The sequence below is a fragment of the Harpia harpyja genome, chromosome 16, assembly GCF_026419915.1.
Source record: "Harpia harpyja isolate bHarHar1 chromosome 16, bHarHar1 primary haplotype, whole genome shotgun sequence".
Taxonomy (NCBI): Eukaryota; Metazoa; Chordata; class Aves; order Accipitriformes; family Accipitridae; genus Harpia; species Harpia harpyja.
Window position 1 is genome coordinate 13,999,077 of NC_068955.1, and position 23,489 is coordinate 14,022,565.

The following is a 23,489-nucleotide window of genomic DNA, read 5'->3' on the forward strand; positions in this document are numbered from 1 at the left end:
ATGGGAAATGAAGAAGAAAAAAAAAAAGTTATAAAGCTGTTATTTATGAGGTAGTATGTGTGTTACTCATGTACTCCTTCAAAATACTCATTAACAGGAACAACTATTTATGTAAAGACTAAACTTGAAGTGGTCAAATTAAGTGCTTAAAATTCATACAAAAAATTTATTTCAATGACAATTTTTACAGTGGTGTTGCAAAGAAATAGTAACAACCACTTAGTACGTTCATCTAAGTACTTCAGCTGAAAATAAGACTCTTTTCTCCATCCCTTTTTCTGATGAAGTAATCTACCAGAGGCAGCACAGTGGGTCAGTAGTTGTGCTGGGAAAAGAACCACCACCTCCCTGCTGCTTCTCTTGAATAGGCTGAGTAGAACGACACATACATTGTTGATGAGGCATTGATGGTTATGATTAATGCATGGACAGTCTCCAGTGATTCCCCCACAGGGACCTGTGCACACATACGCTCAGAAAAGTAAAGCACAGTAAACTAAACTACAGCATCCTTTGGGTCAGGGATGAACCTGATTGTCTTTTAAAGCAATAGCTGCAGAGATAACCACACAGCCCCACAGCTGTGGGTTGGTACTATAAAATATTTTCGAGCAAAAGACACCCAAACATTTCTTTTCGATATACCTCTTCCCAGTATCTGGTGGCTGCTTTTCATGGAGAAATCACCTCTCCCATGCTCTCATTGCTCATTCCGTAAAACAGCAATACAGATAAGGACAAAAGGCAGACAGAAACTAGGAAAGGAACAAGGACATGAACCAGCAGGAAAAGCAGTATGTGATGTGTCTTCCTGTGTGTGAACAAAACCAGTGTAAGCATGCTTTTCTGGCTTTTTTGTTTGTTTGTTTCAATAAATAGGATTTTTTTTTACTTACTGAAAAACAATTGTTTGTTTGTTTTCTCTTAGATTCTCGGACTCACCTTTGCAATGACCATGTATTGTCAGGTAGTCAAGGCAGACACCTACTGTGCATAGATACCATTCCCAATCTTTCTGCTCCTCCTCCAAAGGACACAGGAGAAATCTCCTTCATGCTCATTCATCTGACTTCCCCCCCCCCCCCTTTGTACTATAAACTGTGTATAGTGCTATCTTTCTGAAGATTTTGTGAATCACCCCACTTTACTGAAAGAGGAAGAAAAGAAAAAGTCAGTACTTGAACTGGCACAGGTAAGAAGCAGCCTTGTCTTTAAACAGAAGAAAACCTCCGAAGAGCAATGGTTCCTTTTCTATGGCCTATGGCAAAGCAAAGGAGGCTGCTTATGAGGGGCTGATCTGCAAACCAATGTTAGGAAAAGATTGCACTGAGGCAACCTCTGCAAAACCTGCCAGGTTGCCTTCCCGCATTTCATGGTCCAGAAGAGAGGGCATAGAAAATGAGTATTCTTCAGCATGGAAAGAAGGTACAGAGTAGCTAGTGCTGAATGCAATTGTAATTTTACTACAGTTTGCACTCAGCTAAAATGTCAAGATCAAGCAGCCCTGCCTCCAAGTGTCTCAAGATGATTTTGTAGCCATGAGAGGATCATCTTCAGAAATGTGTTATTTTAAAGGAGTATTTTTAATCTTATGCGCTGCAAAGTCAGGCTTTTAATCATAATCTGTACAGTGAGATCTGGCTGTTAAGGGAAAACAATATTGGACGTTGTCTCACTTATTAATTGCCAGTGGCATATAGATGCTTGACTGTATATGTAATATATATTACATTCATATACACATACTGTTCTGAAAGGAGGTGAAATACCCAGCATCTAACCTCAGAAAGAGGGAACCTTTCTATCCCATTTTACATTCCAACTGAAATAACCAAGTATTATTTCTTGTAGGAAGCACTATCACTTATACCTCTGGGAAACAAGTAATTACTTTCAGCTGTATCTTCATTTCAGTAAACAACTTGTGAGCAGGTTCTCTCTGTCATTCTACTATGGTTTTATTTTTTATCATCCCTGTTTCAAGTTAGTTTACCAAAAAATAACACTCATTTCCACACCTGAAGATCATACAAAGCTGTCAGCTGTTCCTTCCCTGAATGTGTCACCTTTTCATTAATTTACTTTGGGATATCATCATCTGCAGGTATGATAGAGTTGCCTTGTTGAGGAAAAATCTTTTGCACTTTGCCCATTTTTCTGGGAGTTATTAAGACTTCAGATGTTTTTATGCTTAGCTTTTTCCGTGCCCCCCCCCCCCAACTGCACGCTTACAACAGCCAAGACACATCAGTCTTTGTTAGAACTGGAGTCACCTCTCAGTTCTGCTTTTCAAACCCATCTTCCTCTGCCTGGCTGTTGGCTAGAATATGCCCCACACTTTCTAGAATTTGCAGAAATCAAAATCATAACTTTCCTTAGCCAGAAACAGCCACCAATTTCCCCACCCTGCATTGGTAACAGAAGTAATTTATGTAGCACCCTTCTTTGCACGCTCTCTCATCATGAGGTCAAGAATCAGATGTTTCCTATTGTTCAAACAAACAATTCCCCATCAGCAAGCAGCTGCAGATATTGCACATGTGACAGGGAGAAGCTGAAGCACCCCAGGGAAAGGACACAGCAGGGAAGAGGCAAACAGAGCAATGCAGCTGGCCTGCTCCCTGCAGCCAGCCCTTGAGGACCACTCAGCCACTGACGATAGGACCAGAAAGACAACCATGGTGCCCCTGTTTTCCCAGAAAGCTCAATGCAGCCATTCCTACTGTGACAGACTAAAAGCATGCATTAAGTTCAGGCAAAAAAAGTTACCCTGTACCTTTACTGCTTACAACAGCAGGACTCAGCTATGAGTGACATTTTGCTTACTTTGATTTAAAGGCAATGGCCAGCAGTAAAACTGGACTCACCAACTCACAGCCTATCGAACAATCTCCTTAACACCCGTTAAGTAACACTTTTCTGGACCTGCACCATTGACAAATACTACTCCCACTGCTTAGGTTTTGGGTTTGTTTTTTTTTCCTCTTTCTTTGCTGATTTCCTGCAGTCATCTCACCCCCTTAGGCTCCATGTTTTGTGGGGAAGTGCTTAGGACAGTCTGGTGTGTGAAAGAGCAAGTATCTTCCAAAATCTTACCCCCCACCTTTACACATCAACCTCTGTAGCATAGGGCATTTAGCTGTGTGGGCTAAGTTGAAAGTAACATAGTCCTTGCACACATTTTATGTGGCTTCCCAATCACTCACTATCACAGCAGCCACCACCACTAAAGGATTTTACTGCCATGCTAACAAGCCTTGACAAATGTTAACAGACCTCAACCCAAGACAGAGGTTAAACTGAGTGAGTAGCCCACACACAGGCACCCTGCACCCCAAGCAAGAGACACTCTGGGTGTTACAATCTCCAGTCTCAATGCTGTCTGCTTCCTCAGCCCAGGCTGACCTGGCAACAGTCCTGCTCTTCAAAAGATGGTGTAAGTTCATTCCTTCCCTCTCTCCACTACGTTCCTTTCTTACCTGCATAGACATGATTCCAGGTTAGATGTACCATTAGTTCTTGCCATGGTTTATAGTTTGTACACACAGGTGCTCCTGCTGACAGCTCAGAGCTTCCACCACTGAAAAGCAGCATAACAGAGTGATGAATACATTAATAAAACATCGATTTTTAAGAAAGATAAAAGGTAGACAAGTCTATTTGTAGTGATCCCTGCCATTAAAAATTAACACAGAGACAGCAGGCTGCTGATGGCTCAGCTGATAAGATTAAACCGTTGTGCAGCAGAGCTCCCGCAGAGGGCAACTCTCATCAATTTGCCTGGTGGTGGGAGAAGACAGCTCACAAACCTGCATCTTGTGATTCCCCCAATAATTATGTGCTGAGCTCGCTCTTAGAAAAGCCTGCTAGACTTCAGCTAAATCTACAGAAGAAACAAAGTGAGAAAGAGAGACTGAAGAAAAGTCACACTTTGTAGCTCCCTCTAATTATTTTCCACAGTTCAGGTGTCTTTACAACAAGATAAACATCGGTTTTCCAAAAACAGGTATCTATAAGGAGTATAAGCAATATTCATTTTGTAAATCCCAGTCACTGCAACAGAAACATACAGCACTAACTGCTGAAAAGAAAGAAAGGAGAAAAAAACCACCCAACCCAGAAAAACCCTGCAACCCAAAACAAACACCCAGACCACACATGGCTGCTAATAATTCTTTTTTTAAATACTACCCTTACACTGCCAACTGAGATGCTACTGCAACTTGTTTATAACTTGAACCAGACTATTTTGTATATTTGATGTTATTAACTCTGTACAGACAGGCCAAGCAGATGTTATGGTGCTTAAAGCATTACCAGCACAATCCAATTTCAAACCTCTGAACATACTGCATATAACAAGCCTCAGACTTAGCATATTTTCTTTTTAAAAGCATTGCATACTTTCTCTGCTGACAAGGACAGAATATTTTGTGGTATGTAACAGCAAGAATCTTTTTTTAAAAACCAAAAAAAGATAGTTCCATATTATGCATAAAACTTCATGTTGAACCAGTTGATTATAAAGAAATACCCTGTAGTACCTAATACCCATTTAAAGGCTGCTTATATCATATGTATGCAGAGCAAGACAGAAGTCATTCCAGTTGCTTCCACTGGCGTTTTGTCACCTTTAGTAAAAGTCTTTTATATTATTTTCACTTCTTATCTTTAAACATGAAGGAGGACTCGATATATTTAAATTAAAGACAGAACCAAAGGCAACAAAGACATTGAAGGACAGCACTCCTAATTTATACTCATTGCTCTTTCTGCTTAACAAGATGTGAAGGCACAGTGCACATGGCTGGACCTACTGAATCCAGCAACATCAGGATTTAGCTTTTAGATTCAGTCCACTACACTTCTGGCTTTTCATCTTCACAGTTATAATAATATATATATGTATATATATTTAATAGAATGATTTCTTTTCCTGTACAATAACTGTCAGTAGCAGCCAAATCTTATTGCTTGTACAAACTAGTATTATTTAGTTACACATCATGTAGTGCACAATTACTGAAATTCACTCCAGTTTCTGTTCTATGAATACTTCTTTGTTCTCCCCCTCAAATAATATAAATTTGTGAAGGTTTGTTATAAGTTTGGACAAAGGTCCAGGAGCCGACTGTGGTGAATAATTAGAAGTAATTTATTAAGCAAGCGGTAAATAGGCAAAACAGCGCTGGGCGGCCGGGGAGCCACTGCTCTACCAACAGCTCACAACCCCCCTTCCCGTAGCCACAGTTCTTACAGTCCTCTATTTCCGGTATATGTGTCATTTTCGGTATACGTATCTTCCTTAGTGTACTCCGCATCTGCGCCGATCTGTTGCTAGGGGGGTCTTTTTCTGCCTCCTGGTGATTGCTGGGATGAAGGCCCCCAAGTCTTCCTCCTGTGACCACCCTGGGCCCCTCACTTGACACATACATGTTTTATTACCTTTTGTATAAACACAAGGCTTGCACAAACATTGTTTACATTACCAGTTATCTGTAGTTAATGCAAGACCCCCTCCTTCCTGTTTTAAGGCCGACATCTGGTTTTTCTACTAACATAAGCAAGATTTGATTAACAAATGCTTATCTATTATCACAGGTTTATTCTTCCATTTAATAATTACCATTTGAATGCAGCATTGTATGATTTATAATATGGAGAGGAAGGAACTGCACAGAAGCTGTAGAAATATTTTATCTTGCATCAGTAATATTGCTGTTATGCAAATCCACCCAAACCCCTCACTTCCCACAAACTAATTAAGAACTGGTTACATCTTTCAGCACACATGGTTCCCAGCTGCCTCATTGATAGATAGGACAGGAGGTTGTTAGCATGGAGAAAGGTGAAGCCTTTCACTTAACCCTTAGCTTCATTGTTGTGCTATAAATATGGCACCAAAGGTAAGCAACAGAAACCAGGAGTTGATTGTAGCATTTATTTTAAAACCAGACTCTTTATTAACTTTGTCTGCAAGGATTCTTGCTAAGTGTGAATGATCTTCATAGATACCAAGTTAGACAATTCACAGTAAGAAAACACGTCAGGACTTGCCATGGGAAATTATGTTTGGATTCCATTGTGAATTCTCCTAGGTCGTCACCGATATCTTACCACAGTGGTCAGGTCTCCTTAATTCTTTGGATTTTGTCGCTGCAACTACAGTGATACATTTTTGTGCATTCATATGAAGAACAAAATTTAAGATATACATTTTATTTTTAAAAGTTATTAAATATTCTTTAAAGTTTACAACAGAATGTCTTTTGTATTCTTTACACTCAACTACACTACAAGCTATAGAGTATATACATACCCAAAGATGTATGTGTGCAAGTGCACACATACAGTATAGGCAATGAAAAAAAATAAAATACACAGCATACTTTTTTGTCATTTCTCATTATCTATCTTTGATTTGACCTATCCTTCCTTATTGATATTATTATTAATATTATTAAGTGGCTTACCATTCCCAGGTAAATTTACACCCCCTTCTGTTTCCTCTTAAGGGCAACCTGACATTGTGACAGTCAATAACAATTCAGAAAATACTGGGAGATCAGGTTTACAGTGTAACAAAATACTTACTTAGACCTGAAACCAGTTATTTTCTGTTTAGAACTTGTCTGTTACTGATAATTTTGAAACAAAAGGACTTCTCTCTCTGAGGTAGTTGCTTAGATTCAGAAATTACATAGAAAAACTTACAAAATAAACACCAGACTATGTTAAAATGGAACAACTCCTACTATGTCAGATCAGAAAAAGGTCTGGTTAGCCAGGTACCTTGTCTGAAGTCATGTCTAATGCTGCCTTTTTCAATACAATTTATTGTACCCTCCAGGTCAAACAGCTTCGCAAGTGAAATTGCCTCTAAACGGGGTGCATTCTGAGCAACCGCACAGGCATACTATTGAAAATGTAAGGGTAGATGTGGCCTGAAAGTGGAGACCCAGAGGTTTTAGTGGTTGTTGCAGGAAACCTCATAAAGGATAACCCAAACCTTTGGTGGAAGTTTCTTACAACTCGCTCAATTCGGTAGGCATGTTTATATTTGTTGAATTTTCTTCATCCCGTTAAGTGTACCACTAGATGGTCTCATTAACCACATCTATCTTTCTTTAATCTGTTTCCAATTTTGTGAAACTTTCCACTTCAGTCTTACATTGTAGCAGTGAATTTCACAATTTCATCATGCTGTATACATTTGAAAGAGCCCTTCTTCTGTGGATTTGAACATGCTGCCTATTTCATTTATTCACCATTGGTTCTATACTTCAGGAATGCTAACTTAATGATTCTTATAGAAATACCTGGGCACAGAGCAGTTGTATTACCTTTACAGCCTAATTTATCTTTCCACTAAAGCTTAAATGTGGGTAATATAGTACACTATTGATTTTCAAGATCTCATTGTTTCAAAAAACTAAGCCCAGCGTACCTTCCCCCAGCAGCTATCCTAGTTCAGTTGTCTTTGCTTTTTGAACTACATGTTAGTACAGACAGAGGTGTTCCTATTTTAATAACAACTAACCTAGTATTTCAGCTGACATCCTGCTATTTTTCTTGAATGTACTTAACGCAACTTGGGAATATCAGGCTTAGCTGATTATACCAGCTGTGTAATACAAAGTACTTTCTGTCTGCATGGTGATAATTTTCAAAGAGACTTAAGGGTAGCTGATGAAACTTCATCCAAAGTTTTGTCTTGACACATCAAAAGTGCAAAATACAGAGCCCTATATTTCTTACGTTCCCATATGTTAAAAATCCCAAACCAATTCAGAATCTGTCATTATTAACTCACCTAGTGAATGCAATTTGAAAGGCTGTTTTTTTGAAATCCCATCAGGTGCCTATGTAGGTCATTTTACGCTAGGCCTTGCTTCCCCGCAGCCCCATAAAACTGTTTCCCCATAGAAATACTGTACATTATTCTGTTCACTAGAAATCATATGTTTTTTGTTGATCTGCAAGAACAGCTTAGTTTACATTCTTCTCTCCAACAGCCAAAAAGCATTCACTATCAAATCTACACCAGTACATGTTAGACAGCTACACAGAGGGCCTACAAGTCATCTTGCAATGCATGGTTTTTTTAATGAAGAAATAGCTGATCAGTTAAACTGGTTTCTCAAACAACTCCCTGGTACCTTTCATGCAGAAATTGTTTAGGCAGAACATTTTGTTACTACAGAATTGCTTAATAGAGTTAATTCACTCTTGTAACCACAAGTACAGGAACTTGAAAGGATGGGATCCTTATCCACTATAAACATACCCTTACATTCCCACGGCACTGCTAGTACAGAGTACGGTTCAAATCACAGCCAAGAAAATAAAATATATAACTGTATATAATTAAATCTATATAAAACAAAGTACATCATAAAAAAACCCCAACTGTTAATGTGTATTGCTTATGTGTTTATTTTTCCATATGGACAGCAACAAGAGTTTCAGATGTAAAGCATTCGTCCTGAAGATCCTAAAAATTACTATAGAAATAAAGGGATTTCAGGAACTGGTTTGTGAAAGTCTATTCAGATGCACCTCATCATCTCCCTCCTCCACAAATACCTTTCCTTGGCTGTAAAGCTTAAGCCCATCGCTGCTCCAACCCTTCCATCTCTACTGCACCCTTTAAATCTGCTGTTCTGCACACAGGGACACCTGGTTAATCAAGGTCCCAGTCTGCCAAACGCAGAGGGGATTCAGTTATTTGTATTTTATAACTTTAAGTGCCCAAGGATAGACATCTTGCATGGCTTTACAAAGTTCAGGTTTGACATTGAGTTAGGAGACCATAGTCCCTACACAGCAGAGAAAAGTGAGTACTGTAACCAAGTAACTCATGTCAGCCTAGTTATGGACCTAACTAGTGACTAAATCTGAATTACTCTCAATGTCCTCTGTTCCCCGATGCAAACCCGCCAGTGGCTAGGTGAGCACTGTTACCAGCCAGAACTGTCACTAGTTGTTTAGCATTCTCCCGAGAGACTAATGCTGTAGGGATTTTTTTTCTTCCTTCTTTTTTTTTCTTTTAATCCAATTTACCTTGGAAACTTGTTCAGTGTTATTGTATCATCCACAGATGCAATTAACTGATTCTGATATTATATCTCAGCTTGGATAATAAGCACCCAGAATACTGAGCTAAAAAATGCCTCGGCCTAGAAACATTGCCATTGCTGTTCTTTTGAAATGCTCACATGCATCCACACTCTATTGAGGTGACTGGAGCAGCATGTGGATCCCCACATTTTGTACTGTGGCAGCCTAATTGTCAAGATAACTTCTACAAAAAAAAAAAAAAAAGGCAATTCTCAGTTCTCTCATTTCTCAAGGAATTGAACCCTCCCCTCAAGGGAGTTACAGCTGTTTACAAACTCAAGATGAAGCATTTGCAAGCACTCCAGGAAAAGAGCACTTCTCCATGGTGCTGTTTCTAGTGCTTTCTTGGAACCCCTCCTCTCACTCTATGAGCCTATACCAGATCGCTTATTGCAGTCAAAGTCACTAAAAGCTTCTTTATAATCCTCAGAGCACCACACAGCCCTCCTCCCTCCCCACCAATGGCCACTATCTTTGCACCTGTATTAATTTTATTTGAAAGTCATGTTGGCATTAGTTGAATAGGGAGGCTGCGTGGAGCTACAACTGAAGCTATTTGGGAAAATTCCTCATGCTGTGAGCTCAGCTGCGGGAACTGGACACATAAGTATGTTAGAAAGAGAAATGGGAATATTTCCCCCTAGAAGCCAGAGGTGCTTTGACTATTCTGGTGAGCAGCTAAGTTATGCTACTTGGTCTCTCAAGGACAGAGATGCCTTTAAACCTCATGGTTGAAAGTACTCCTACTTTGGGGGAAAGAACAGAAATTGTGACCTGTGCACAACTGAAGGAATTATGGATTTGCAAATGCAAACACAAGAGAGTATATAGACTGAATTGATATGTCATAATTACCAGCTCACTTTCCCTAAACAAAATAACTCACCAGCTTGGAAGTACAGCTTGTTGTCATGGAACTTGCTTGATATTTGGTGCTAATAAAAATTGAAGTTTTAAATCTCCTTCCTGTGAAGTCCATGCATTAAAGTTCTTCCCTATCAAACACCTTCTTATTCCTAACTGTGCACCACAGCTGGTTACCCTGACACAATACAACTTTCATTACCAAAAGGTCCTCTGAAATAAGTGCTTGCAGGTTTAAAAGAAGAATTATCACGTGAAACACTGGCACAATTAAGCGCTTGCTGCAAATCACACTCTCTTGTTCCTGATGGAATCAAGAGTTAATGTACATTCAGAAATCTATGTACATATGATGTTCTCAGAACTAGAATATTCCAATGCAAGCAATCTTTGCTATGGGTTACACAGGACTCCAATTTATCCAGACTTCTGCACCGGGAAAGGCAAGGAAGAAAAGGGAAACTAAAAATGACACGTATGAAAAAACATAGATGAAAAATATCAGAGAGGTTGGAAATGGACAAGAGACCTGGGCAGACAACACTGGGCACCTGAGCAGACTGTTTTTCCCCACTATAAGGTACAAAAATAGAGCAATATCCCATGAAATACACGGTCAGGTCATTCACAACAGACACAGTGTTCTTTTAGAAAGATGCTCCCAGAACTGAATCAGGGCTGCAGCGTGTATAAAGTCTCTCTATAAACTGTTGCTCTTAGTCTGTGGGATATAGCAGATTTAGGGGTTTTGAGTCTTGCGTAGATGGTGGTTCTCAGTTCTAGGACTAAAGCAGTCCTCTGTAGCATGCTGTGATTCAGATCTGTATGACAAAAGCTGTGATGCCCTACTGGTACTGCAGCCAGGGGCAATCAGTCCATCCCTTCGGTAGAGTCTTCATCTTACCACCCCTGGCAGTCATACAGGTAACTTCCTAGCAGAGGCACTGCAGCTGATACTGTCACCAGGAGAAGGGGGAAGTCACCAACCTTATCTAGCGTATACAAGGTTGAAGGTATGCATATAAATGTTCAGTGCGATTTTGTTTACCTTTTTTCCTTGGTCTTTCTTTCATCCTGTTCCGACTGCAATACCATCTACTCCCCTCCTAGGTACTGTGGGTTCATAGAGCTACTGAAGGACACTGGAATACCCAGATGATGAAAACAGTTACAAGGGGTACAGACACTCATTTATTTCTCTTTCAGTACCTCCAGCCTCGCAGGAGATCAATCCAGGGAGCAGTGGGTGTGAATTTATATGTAATTTAAACATTATCTGAAAACTGCTGAGATCCATGACATTTAAAAGAACTCAGCATGTCACAGCTGATGTGTCACTGGTCACAAGGAGCACAGTATCCTGCAAGTTAGAAAGCTTTCTTAATATCAGTGCAATTACACAGAACATAAGGGTGTTCAGCTACATAATCAGATCTCATACCGAAAAACTCAGTGCCCTAGCGCCTTATTTGCACAAGCAGCTTTGGTGAAGTATAAACAGAAACTTGGGACAACACTGCCATTCTCAGTGCTGACAATGCAAGCTTATTTAATTTTCATTTTAATTTAGCGAGCTCTCACTGAAAATTAAAGATTCCCTGAGAGCTTTATAGCATGAAGTGGCAAATTAAATTGAAATTGAGATAATCCCCAGAAATGTGTACACAAGTAAGTCAGCTCTAAGTCCAGACACCTTTCAGACCAGTAAGTTCTTATATAAATAAGAAAAAGCCATCTCCCACAATGAAAATATTCTCAAGCCTTTCAATTTGTCTGAAGGCATCCCAGAATGCATCACATTGTGTCTACACTATCATTGCAGTGGGACTACTCAGATCTCTATCAGACAATGAAGTACTATTGAAATGGGTTACATGAACCAGAAGCACCACAAATTTCACAGACAGGAGTTAAAAAAAAAGGCAGGCAGCCAGCCAAGACAGTCTTTTTCTCTGGCTACCTTATTGAGAGCACATATCACAAGCCTCAACATAATTTTCACTTCAGTATTTTCAAATAGCAACATTTGCTTATTTGAAAGTCTAAGCAAGATATCTGTTCAGGTAGGAAAGTTGCTCAGCTCTGCAACTGTTGTTTTTCAGGTCTGTGTAAAATTGTTCCTGTAGCAACAATATAGTAAGAAATGAAAACCCACAAGGAATGACACAGTGGGTATACAGATGTACACAGAAGGAATTTAAGCCCCAGGAATGAAAGCAGATTTGCCAGTAGGCAAGGTTGTGCTGTAGTTTCAGTTATGTCTTCAGTGGAATTTTTGAAGCAGAGAATATGATGATTCCCCAGGGAAACTGCACAACCACAATGCCTAAGCATATTTAAAGATTATCATTCAGGGCTTTTAAATCCAGCTCTATGTTTCCATTAATCCACTGAGCTGCCAGCCCAATCTCACATTGGCTGGCTCACTTGCTCTCTAACAATAGAGAGCTTATTAAATATTAAGGTCTTAAGATTAAGTACTTCTGTATGACTGAGAAATCCTAAACACTGCACAGAAGATAAACATTTTCCCACTAAATATATATACATACACACACATATACACACACACACAGTGGTATTAGATACAGGCAAATGTCCCCACACTAGCAGAATTGCGTAATAAATCCATTCATTTTAAAGCAGCCCATGTTTCCCTGCAGTCACATTCTCCCCCACTTGTCTCTGTGAACAGAGGTTCACAGGCTTACCTCTGAAGGACAAAAGCTCACTTTTCTCCTGCCTTGAAATGCCAGCTTAGTAATTAGAAAGAGGTTCATGGCAGGATTCACACTACTCTGACAATGCTGATGGGAAACACTACAGGAAGAGACACAGACAAACAGCTGGTTAAAGATAGCAGGACCAGCAGCAGATCTGTTATTTTATCTCTGCTACTTTCCATTATATTATTTAAAAAAGCATTCAGCCAAGATAGCTTCTGCTTAAAAATTAGGCTAACTAAAATGCATAAGCTGAATATGTATCCAATAAAAGATTTTCTGAAAAAAAAAATTTTCTACCTAACAGGGAAGGGGGGGGTGGGGGGGTGGCATCTAGTCAGATGGATTACTTTCCTCCTGTATTTCAGCTGGTTCACTTCAGATCTAGCACAGCTCGGGGTGGGGTAGGGGAAACCAGGAAAGCTTTTAGCTGAGATTTTTAGCTTTTCATACTGTTAAGGTGTTCCACTGGATGCAACAGTAAGACAGATGGTCTCCAGGAAAAGTCAGGAGCAAGAGAGGGTCCTGTTTGGCACCTCTCCTGTGGAAAGGGGCTGGGGAGTACCCACAAGGGTGCTGAAACCCCACTTGCCTCAGAGACAGAGGATCTGTAGTACAAGCAGTCCTGCTGCCCCCTGAAGCAGCCCTGTGAGCTCATGCGGAATGTGGCTTGCTATACTGTCAGAGGAACTAAGACCTTCCCAGATTAGATAATTCTTTTGTCTTCTTTCTCTGTGCCCTTCTCTCCAACCCAAGTTTTCTACTGCAGCCAGATCTGCTCCTCTCTGCACAGCTTCACCATTCCCCTGTGGGCTGACATGCTGAAACCCCTCTGCCAGGAATCAGAGGCACAGCAGCTTCTCTACAAACAGAAATATAAACTTGAATTTCCCTTTCTAGACTCTAGACAGGGTCAGATATCAAATGACGGTCAGATAGGCATTACACCCACAGTGGAAAAACTTGGATGTTGCCAAAAAATGAAAGAAAAGAAGGAGCTTAGAGTCTGTGTGTACACATGCAAACCTAGAGATGCATCAAAACTAGAATACTGGATTTAGTGCTGAGGTAAAACACAATGAAGCAAAACATCAAGCAGCTGCCTGAGGTTCTTGCAGCATTCCTGTGCCAGGGACCTCAGCACAGACTGGTGGAGGCACTGCCCTGCTCTGTGCTAGGGGACACCACTGACACATGGGCACTGCCATTCCCGTTATGCTATTTATACATGGACCCATGAGAGTAGTTGCAAAACCAATATACTCACAAAATTCTGCCATGATTTTGTCAGATCTCAAAATGCAAAAGTTACTGCTTGGAGGTATTTGGCTAAAAGTTCTGCTGAGGCTCAGCTTCGTGTTTCCCTGACCCACGTCATCTACAGGCCCATCAGTATGGAACAAAGTACTTCATTATTCATGTTTGAGGACCATGTTAATACTTCATAAAAACAAGTTCTGCAGGTACTGCAATAAAGTAGGGAGGTACTGAGGGCTAGAAAGCCCATAAGGCTTCAAAATCCTTGGAAGGGATAATACAGCATGCAGAATTATCTAAGTCGTTTTGTACTGTAAGTCAATCCCTTTATTAACAGGGGATTACAACAATCACAGTATTTGGTATCATTCACACACACATAACCCATGTATTAACTCCTATATATGCAAAACTAAATTCAATGATACACTCTTGCAGTGTACTCTTTGCCCGCCTCCCCCCCCAAAACTTTTTATGTATAAGAATGTCAGTACCTCAGATTTAAATTTCCAGAGCTGTCCTGGATTACTGCAGAGCATGGCCCTTCACAAGACCCCAGAGGAATGTGGTTTCTGCATTTACCCAGAACTCTATGAATCTTTGTCCTTCTTCCACTAGTGGCCCATATGACTATACCAGGGAAATGGTAAGGTCGGCAAAGTGACTAGTTTAGAACAAATAAACAATATTCAAATTCTGTTGTAAGACCTACAGGGCAGTCCTTGAAACAACTGCAGATCTGGTAATAAAATGATCTTCCACTTACCAGTTCTTTTTGTGTGTGCACTAGCTTAGATTGTTCATGCTTTATTCCATACTTGAACACCTATTTAATGAGAACAGTCTTTAGAAATACTCACTATACATGCTCACAAATGCTTCTTCATGCAGTAGTAACAAAACCAAAACACAATCATTTTAATGGACAAAATACTTGAGGTGCAAAACAGTTTGAAGAAAAATATCGTGTTACTTATGTAAGCACAGGAAGTAATTATTCTCATAACGTGCAGAACAATCCACGAGATGTTAAATAAAAATAAGCATTTCAGCTTCTTTTGAAATAAATTCTTTTATAATCTTCTCTCTTAATAGGTAAGCCAAGTTTGCCTTGCCATAAATTCGAGGTGCCCTAGTATAAAGCTTGGCAGACCTATCTCATCATAATTTAATTTCTTTCCTTCTTAATTCTTAAAGTTTAATTTAACATTGACAGAAATGAGCTGAAATAGTTCAAATTAAGTGGAGAACAGCCATTATTATGAATGCACATTTTACCAGCCAGTTCCAAATACTGGAAATAAAAGGGATTTATTCTCCAAAGTGTTACCAGTCCTCAGACCAAGATCCTGCAGACAGATCTATTAGCACCTAATCTGCATTTTGAGATAGACCATATATGGGGAACAGCCCATGACAGAGACTCAAAACCAGGGGTACTTTTAAAGGCAATTCAACACAGCACTGCAGGGATCTTTAATTTTGTGCAAATATTTGACCTCAGCTTCACTCTCCTAAATAACTTCTGATGTACATTTTCAGTAGTAGTCAGGCAGTTGGACTAGATGATCATTGTAGGTCCCTTCCAGCTGGAACTGTTCTATTCCAATAGTAACGGCAAAAGGATGAGACATTTATCAGGACACAGATAATTCTGACACTAAACCAAACATCCTTCCTCAAGGTGATGCACATTCAAGGGGCTACTTACAAAATCCTGACTTTCAGCTGAGCATCACAAGTTTTACTGTCTGAGAGCAAAGCTTGACAGTGGAAGAGAAGCACTGGATAGAGAGATGCCATTAGAGCACTCAGACAACTTACCAGGTGCTGCTCACTTTCAGCACTGCATTTCCAGACCACTCCAATACAATCAGAAATTCAAAAACATTTTCATGTGCAGTGAGCCATACCATTATCCTCCTGCTTTGTTAGTGGCTGCATTCAGCCTGGGTGACATCTCCCCATCATCATGAAGAAACTGCCCAAATTTAAGTGCCTGACACCTGCACTGTAGAATGCTTCTCACTAAGCAAAGCTTTCATTATTTTAGGTTTGCTCTGAAATTAGAAGTAAATTCAGATGCAACCATTTACTCCCAGAAAAGCCCCAAGTGAGTTATTTGATGCTGCCAGTGGAAGTACCTTAAAAAGTGAAAGGGTATTATTACAAAAGTAGCATTATCAAAAAAAACTGGCTGAGCTATACAACTTCACAGCATAACTCTGTTCTCAGAAGTGTTCTCCTTTTCATCACTCAGAACCACCATCTACTGTGCCCTTCCAAATAACCATTTTAAATTTTCTGCAGGACAGGGGAAAGGCACCATTACTTCTTTTGAGTCCTCCCATTCTCACTGAGTCAACACAACTGCAGGAGATGAAGCAGGATTATGTTTTCATTTGAGATTCATTAAAAGAGCTGCAATCAAGCTGCAGCTGCACTGCTAAATTCTGTTTTAATTATAAACAACAACAACAATCCTAGAAAACAAATGGGCTCCCAGACATGCAAGTCAGTGGCAAAATGGGGCCTGCAGAATCTTTAAGCAGCAATGGTGCCTGAACACCAACAAGCGCTTGAATGTCAACAAAAAAATATGCTTTCACTTACAAAGAAAATGGCTTGGCAATGAAAGTTGAGCAGCAGTTTGACTCAGACATCACACAAACAGAGACCACACAGTCACTGTCAAAGGAGACAAGTATAGCCCCTGAAGTGCATACACAAGCAAGATTAAAAAGCACAAGCTTAGCCATACAAGTGTGGTCCACTACAGATCCTTCCTTCCCCCCCCCCCCAGGTTATCCAGGTAACATGCAGAAAACGCCAGAAGTACCAAGGTGCTGGAAAAAATGTTCAAATATTGGGTGGGGGGGGGGGGGGGGGGGGGGGGGAGGAGAGAAGAGAAGATGCTTCACAGGAGTACCGATTTAGCTAATGGCAGGAGGACTAAAACACCATTATTCTCCCTTTAAAGCATATAATCAGTGATCTCATGACTAGGGAAACATTCAGGCCTTTTAAAGATCCAGCTACTGTCTGTGGCTTTCTGACTTACTGCAGCAGTTAATTCCTCCACCTGATTGCATGCTGTGCAAATTACTATTTCCATTTGTCCTTTGTGGAGTTACTTGTCTCTGCATCTACAAGCAAAGCCATTTTCCCTTTATCTGTGGTGGAGAGGGGAGGGACTTACCACTTCTCACAGTATCACTCAGAACAGCAGCACGCTCTGTTCACTTTGGCACGCACACAACCCCAACTTGTTGTTCACAGGTTGTTCTGCAGCAAATGATTTTGAGAAGACCCTCACACTGTCAGTGAGGCAGATAAGCTCAATAGCTACTGCCAAGGGGCGAAGATGAAATCTGAACGCAAAACTGGGACTTTGCTTATGTCAGATGTTTAAGCGCTCTATACTGGAGAGAACAGCAAAGTCTTCATTCTGGGGATGATGAATATTCTCCCTGCCACCTTACATATTTTTTTAACTCTCTTATTAATACAACTGAAAAATCTGTTTCAGTAAAAGCCAAAAATCTTAAAATTTACTGCCCATTCCTTCTTGTATCAAAGACAGTAATCCCAAATTCTAAAGCAAATACTAATGATATAATTTAACCCTCAGTGCTTTAAAATAGTCAATAAACTTCTAAACTGGGCTTTCAAGACATGAACTCAGCCATTCTCCTGTGTGCAATTGCATCCTCACATCAATCACAATTTCAGGGCTGATATGAATGAAGAAAGAAGGAATTAGATGGAATTTAAAATCCTGGCCCACTGTTTGACGCAGTAAGTTCATCTAAAACAATTCCAAGCTAACAGCAAAAGCAATTTAATTTTAATAGAAACTTCCAAGTTAAAAAGCAGAAGCAGCATGCAAAGACCTGATACAGCAGACAACCATTCAGTGCTGTGATTTTAAAGGCATCACTGAATAAAACACTTTCTAATGTTAATTCCAGCTAATGATACCAGCAAGCTACCCAGACTAAAAAAAGAAAAAAAAAAAAAAAAAGACTGATTTTAAGTTGTACCTACAGTTGCAACACATGAGACAATATATTTGTGAAGAGGGGTGCTTGCCATTTATGAAGAAACTATTTGTATAGTTGCCTTAGCAGAACTGGTCTGCATTAATTCTTCCAAACACCTTCACCTGGCTCATGACTAGCTCCAGCTCTAGTGCAAAACAAAGGGACTTTGACTTTCACTTAGCCAGATTTATCAGTTGTTTTAATGAGAGCAAAACAAAAAAGATTATTAGCACAGAGGTTTTTCACATAAGGACATGAAATAGCAGAGCAAAAATAGCATGTCTGCTTGTTTTACACAAAAGCTCCAATCACAGCAACTGAAACAGCACTTATGTACAAGGGGGAAATCAGCCCAGAGGTAGCTGCTAGGAGCAGAGCTGAGCTTTGCCACCCTACCACAATATCACTGTAGTAACTATAAGAACTAGAGAGCCAGCTTTGCAAATGACTCTCTCCTCCTCTCTCTCTGTGTGGTCACACAACACTCCCAGGCATCTTTCCCTCACTTCCACAGCACAAGAATGCTGACATTGCTACAGCTGGGCCTTCATCTACTCATGATATACAAGCACATCTGCTCACAGTATTTGTTTTGTTCAGCCCCCAAAAGGGGCAAAGGAAAACACAAAGAGGTTGCAAAAACTGTAATAATAGTCAAATAATCTACAGTAACTTAATTTTAATGTCCCACATGAGTTCACCTGAAAAATCAGGGGAGAAACATTAACGATTGGGTGAAAATGAATATACACAGTCCTAAATAATTTCCTACATTGGGCAGTAACTGCCTGCTGGCTATTCTTAGTCACAGTCCCATCCTCCACAACCATCAAGCAAAGACAATATATAGCAGAGTATACACTCTCCACTGTTGCACTAGAAGAAAACTCACTGAAATATATCAAAAGGCCTACCTAGACTGTTCCTAAATGCAGATCATAAGGAAGAATAGAAAAGTAATGTTTAGTGAAAATTGGTGATGGCTGTAAGGTTTTTTGAGCTGCTTTAACACTTGCAAACATATGCAACAAACAAAGGAAAACAAAATTCGATCTTACCTTTTTGAGTAGGATGAGCAGCAGAGGTAACCATAATGTACAGACTTTACATACTGGAGAAAACTGGTGAAACACCATAATCTTCTGACTTCTATTCCATGCACACTGACCTTTGAGAAAGGCGAGGTATATGACTCAGGCAAGCCCTGCTGCAGCCATACACATAGCAGGAACTTCACAGCAGAAGATGACAGAGCTGGAACATTGGATAGCCCTGCTCCAAGAAACTGTGCCTGGATTTGCAGAAAAATGCAACAATCCTGTAAGCCTTACAGCAAGTCACTTATGCAAAAACCACATGGCATTCAATCTAGAAATTGAAGGGTCTTTCTACCACCACGTGTATATCTGTTGTGATTAGTGGCTTCTGGTAAATGAAATTAGCAGAGTTAGGAAGTCTCTAGAAAGTCAATATACTGCTTATCTACACTTAATGTTTTCACATGAGCTTCATTACCCTGCTTCGAAAAAACAGGTGGGTGGGGTAATGCCCTGTGATTAAGTTCTACTCCCACCTGGGCAGCCAGCTAAGAATTCATACAGAGGGGCAGTTTTTTAGTTTATTTTGTTTTGCCTTCCTACACTAGACAATTGCTAAATTTTACCTTATTTAAACTCCACACAATGGATGGATCAAAATATGATCGTCTATGTGCCACATGCAACCCCTATGCTTTGCCCTCAGCACCTGACTGGAGAATTAGTTCTAATGTGTTGGAAGTTAGAGTAAGAGCTTATTTCATTAAAAGCTTGTAAGAAACATGGGGTTTTTGTTTCTATGAAAATACCGTACAGGTTTTCTACAGTATTTTTCCTAAAATATTTTTTAAAGTTACATTGTAACCAAATAAACATTAAAATATATCCAGAAAAGGTAACTAAGTAGGAATGTATAATGACTAATTGTTTTCAATTTTGAGTCTTAGATTCCATTCATCCACATTTATTTGCAAAATAACATTTTGTTGTAATGTTCTCATTCCAATAGAATACATTTAAAGGCGTATGTTAGCTTTTAATCTCAAAACTAAGTTACCCAACACTAAATTGATACAACTCACTCAACAATTCTTTATAACTAAGAAGTGGTTAAAGAAGCTGTTGTCCTATTGTCATGCTTCAGTCTACCTTACCTCTTCTCTATCACTCCCAACTTTCTTACCTGGAAGCTACAGTTAATTCTGGAGTTTGACACCTACATATGATAACAAAAAGGAACTGTAAAACAAGGTACCAAAGCAATTCTCCTTGAAGAAGTAGCATCTCACAATGAGACAAGCTAAACAATTTATTTTCCACAATTCTCTGTTAAAACAGTTTCTCATTACAAAGACTCTACAGCAGCTCTGGTTTTCAAGACAGATACACTTACCACAAAAGACACGTTTCCTGAGATAAGATGTGATGCTGTTATCCCAGAAGTATGGTCCATGTGATCCTGCAAGTAGTCAGATAATCCTCTTTTCTGTCTCGATAAGATACTTAGTTGTATACAGATATAAAAAACCCCTTTGCTAACTATTAAAACGATGTGTGTGACGGTAATTGACGATAAAAATACTAGCTTCATACTGAAGGCCAGCTGCAACAGAATCAGCTGCTAGTTCTTTTTCTCAGTGAATGCAATGAAAATTGTAACCCTGCGTGAGTCTAACCCAAAAAAGTAAAACATGGGGAAACACAAGAGCAAAGGTCAGTTGGAAGAAAGCTTTGCTTGGCATCAGGTAGCTAAAAGATACCTTTACATTCACAGCACCTGAGATCTTACCCTAATATACAGAAATTTTTCTTGCAAAAGAACTATAGAGCACGGCTTTTTTTTTTTCTTAAATGTATCTTAGAAAACTGAATGATGAAATATTCTGTTGAAATAAACACACTTCCATTTCACCACTTGCTATACTAGAGGTAAGCTGTTTTAATAGGAACACTAGATATTTCTCCCAGTCATACCCTCGATTCTGTAAGTCCAGTATCTTTGGTCTTGTCCTGGCAAGTACCTCATTTAAGGAGTACTTGTTTCTATGGAAGAACAAACACCATACTTTTTTTTTTTCTTTTGCTTTACAGAAAAATGTTTCTTTGCATTGTAAAACAGTGCTTTCAGTTCTTCTCAAAATGAGGGAATGAAAGTTACCTGCCATGGTCCTTACAGCAGTGCCACTCCAGCACTCCCACCCACCTTCTGCCTTCACTCAGTTTTCCCCACTTGTCTGAGGGAAAGTCATAAAAACAGATGCTCTGCAGAACCTACTTTCATACCAGCATCTCCTTTTCATGAAGGTGGTGAGGTGCAAATTTCAAAAGAAACCTGTTTTCGTGGTGGCTCACTGATGGCACACTGGTTTGTGGATTCTCTGATATCTAATAAAAGACAACCTGACATTCCCACACACTGAATAATTAAGTGAACACAAGATCAATCCATCAGAAGCCAATCTTCATTCATTGTGGAGCTCACATGCCTTTTGGTGCTCACTTTTTTTTTTTTTTTACCAGAGAACTTCACAATAAAGAATTATGCCAACTTTGTTTCTTTTGGAATATTATTTCTAAAGCAACAAACGTGTTTTGCCTTTAGAGACAAAAGGCAACATCCTTGGCCTCAAGCACCTATATACCAGGGATGACTCAAAATCACAATGTACTTCTCATCTGGTATTTATTTTTCATGATATAGCAAGGGTTAGTTTGATCTTTTTTACGCACAGAGGTATTCATTCTATCTCTAAGGATGGAAAAGACACTTCTTTCTAACATAGGTGTACTCACAGACAAACAGGCATCTTGAACTTCATAGAGAATCATCACAGAATATAAAAAAATTATTAAAAACATGACAAATTACATGTATCTCTTCTAGAGAGGAAACAACATGCTAAAAAAATATTCTTTTCTTCCCCACACCCAGTTTTGAAAGCTACCTACTAGCTAATACAAAAATGGATGCCACTTCAGATCACAACCCCTTCCATTTCTTACAGACTATTTTTTTCCTGAGATACTTTGGTTCAGTAGTGCCACTGAAAGTAGAAAAAACAGTGTAATAGAATTTAATTCTTGTGCTATTCTAGACACCACTGCCAGAGTGACTTTAAACTGCTTTTGAACAAACTAGAAAGTTCAAGTTAATTGAACACAAGGACTCATGTAGCAAATTATCTTACTACTAATGGTATGGAAGAAAGAAGCCTGATTAGTAAACCCTGCTGGATACCGGCAATGTGAGAAGTTGAGAGATGCCAGAACTAAATCAGAGAGGTGAAGATCAATAGTTCTTTAATCGATGGTGGATTACAGTGGGATTTATTCTGCTGAAAACAGCAGGGGCAGATAAATTCCCCACTGAGATTAATTACTGGGAAGGGTGGATGCAAACAGAGGAGTGCAGTTATCTTTGTGACAACTGTAAGTGGCAAGAAGAACACCAGTGGGAGTACAGAGCTATTGCGTGAGTCTCTGCTCATGACCAATGACACCCTCATCAAATTCCCAGCACCTCTTAGTTCCTTAGAAGAAACTGCCTTGAAGCCTGTGTATTTCTACAAACACAAATACTGTAAACAAAAAGCAGGGACACAATTTTTTGGCTTTGTTTTTAAACTGATGGGTTGTTACAGCTTTTGAGTTCATAAAAATTCTGTATTATGGAGACAAAAGCACCAATGTGTACCGCTAAAGAATGACAGCTTTATGCACAAAGACGCTGATCACATTCACAGCACCTACTTAAGTCTAGGGGTTGTCAGAGCTGCTCTGGGGCTCTGTCTATTGGGGCTATCCATGTAATCCATCACTATCATTATAGCCTTTGGTGCTAAACATTATAGTTCCCACAAACTAACCATTAATGCATCAAGCACTAGTGCTAAATACTGTAAACTGAGACACTAAGCAGGCTAGGCAGGAGAGAAATCACAGAGCACCTCCTGCAACAAAACCGATTTAGAAACAAGTCATAAATTGAAATTACTGTGACTTTGAACTACTTAAGGAATTTACTAACATGAAAAAACAGAGCTTAGCTTGTTAGGGCATGATTTTTCTGCCAGCTTGAAGGAAAGATATCTAATTGGTCTCACCCCTGACATTTTACATTGACTTACCTTATCAGAAGACAGCAAGATGCAGAGGGTCCAGCAGATATTAAATTTGCTGGACATAATCTGATGGATTTATTTGTTCACTTACTTTGGTTATTACCAGCAACTGTTTGAGAGGTCTCCGTCTTAAACTTTGATCAGATGGCATCAACTTGTCCATTTTATTTGTTGTAGGAAACATTTCAGAAAATATTTTCAACCCTGATGCCATCTCAGCTATGTTGGTCTATTTTCAATGACTCTGAATTCAGGGGCTTTAAGAGAAATTTCTGGGGTTTTTTTTTCTCTGAATTTTATCAGATACCAACAATCACATCTGTG

General features: G+C 39.5%; 1 protein-coding gene and 1 long non-coding RNA gene across 18 annotated transcripts in view; one reads left to right on the forward strand and one right to left on the reverse strand.

Annotated features, from left to right (window-relative positions):
• The window catches only part of TSPAN4 (tetraspanin 4), a 486,303-nt gene extending 481,836 nt beyond the window's left edge, over nt 1–4,467 (forward strand). For all 17 annotated transcript variants that reach the window (XM_052810435.1, XM_052810441.1, XM_052810436.1 and 14 more), the window contains one exon: nt 929–4,467. In XM_052810435.1, the coding sequence (XP_052666395.1) occupies nt 929–997 (69 nt within the window). In that variant the 3' untranslated portion in view covers nt 998–4,467. The remainder of the gene's footprint in view (nt 1–928) is intronic.
• A 10,051-nt stretch (nt 4,468–14,518) lies between these two features.
• On the reverse strand, nt 14,519–19,164 carry LOC128152714 (uncharacterized). The gene is made up of 3 exons (XR_008238736.1): nt 19,066–19,164; nt 14,731–14,790; nt 14,519–14,628 (listed from the first exon to the last, which is right to left on the reverse strand). It is a non-coding gene; the product is annotated as an uncharacterized LOC128152714 (long non-coding RNA).
• Nucleotides 19,165–23,489: the final 4,325 nt, after the last annotated feature.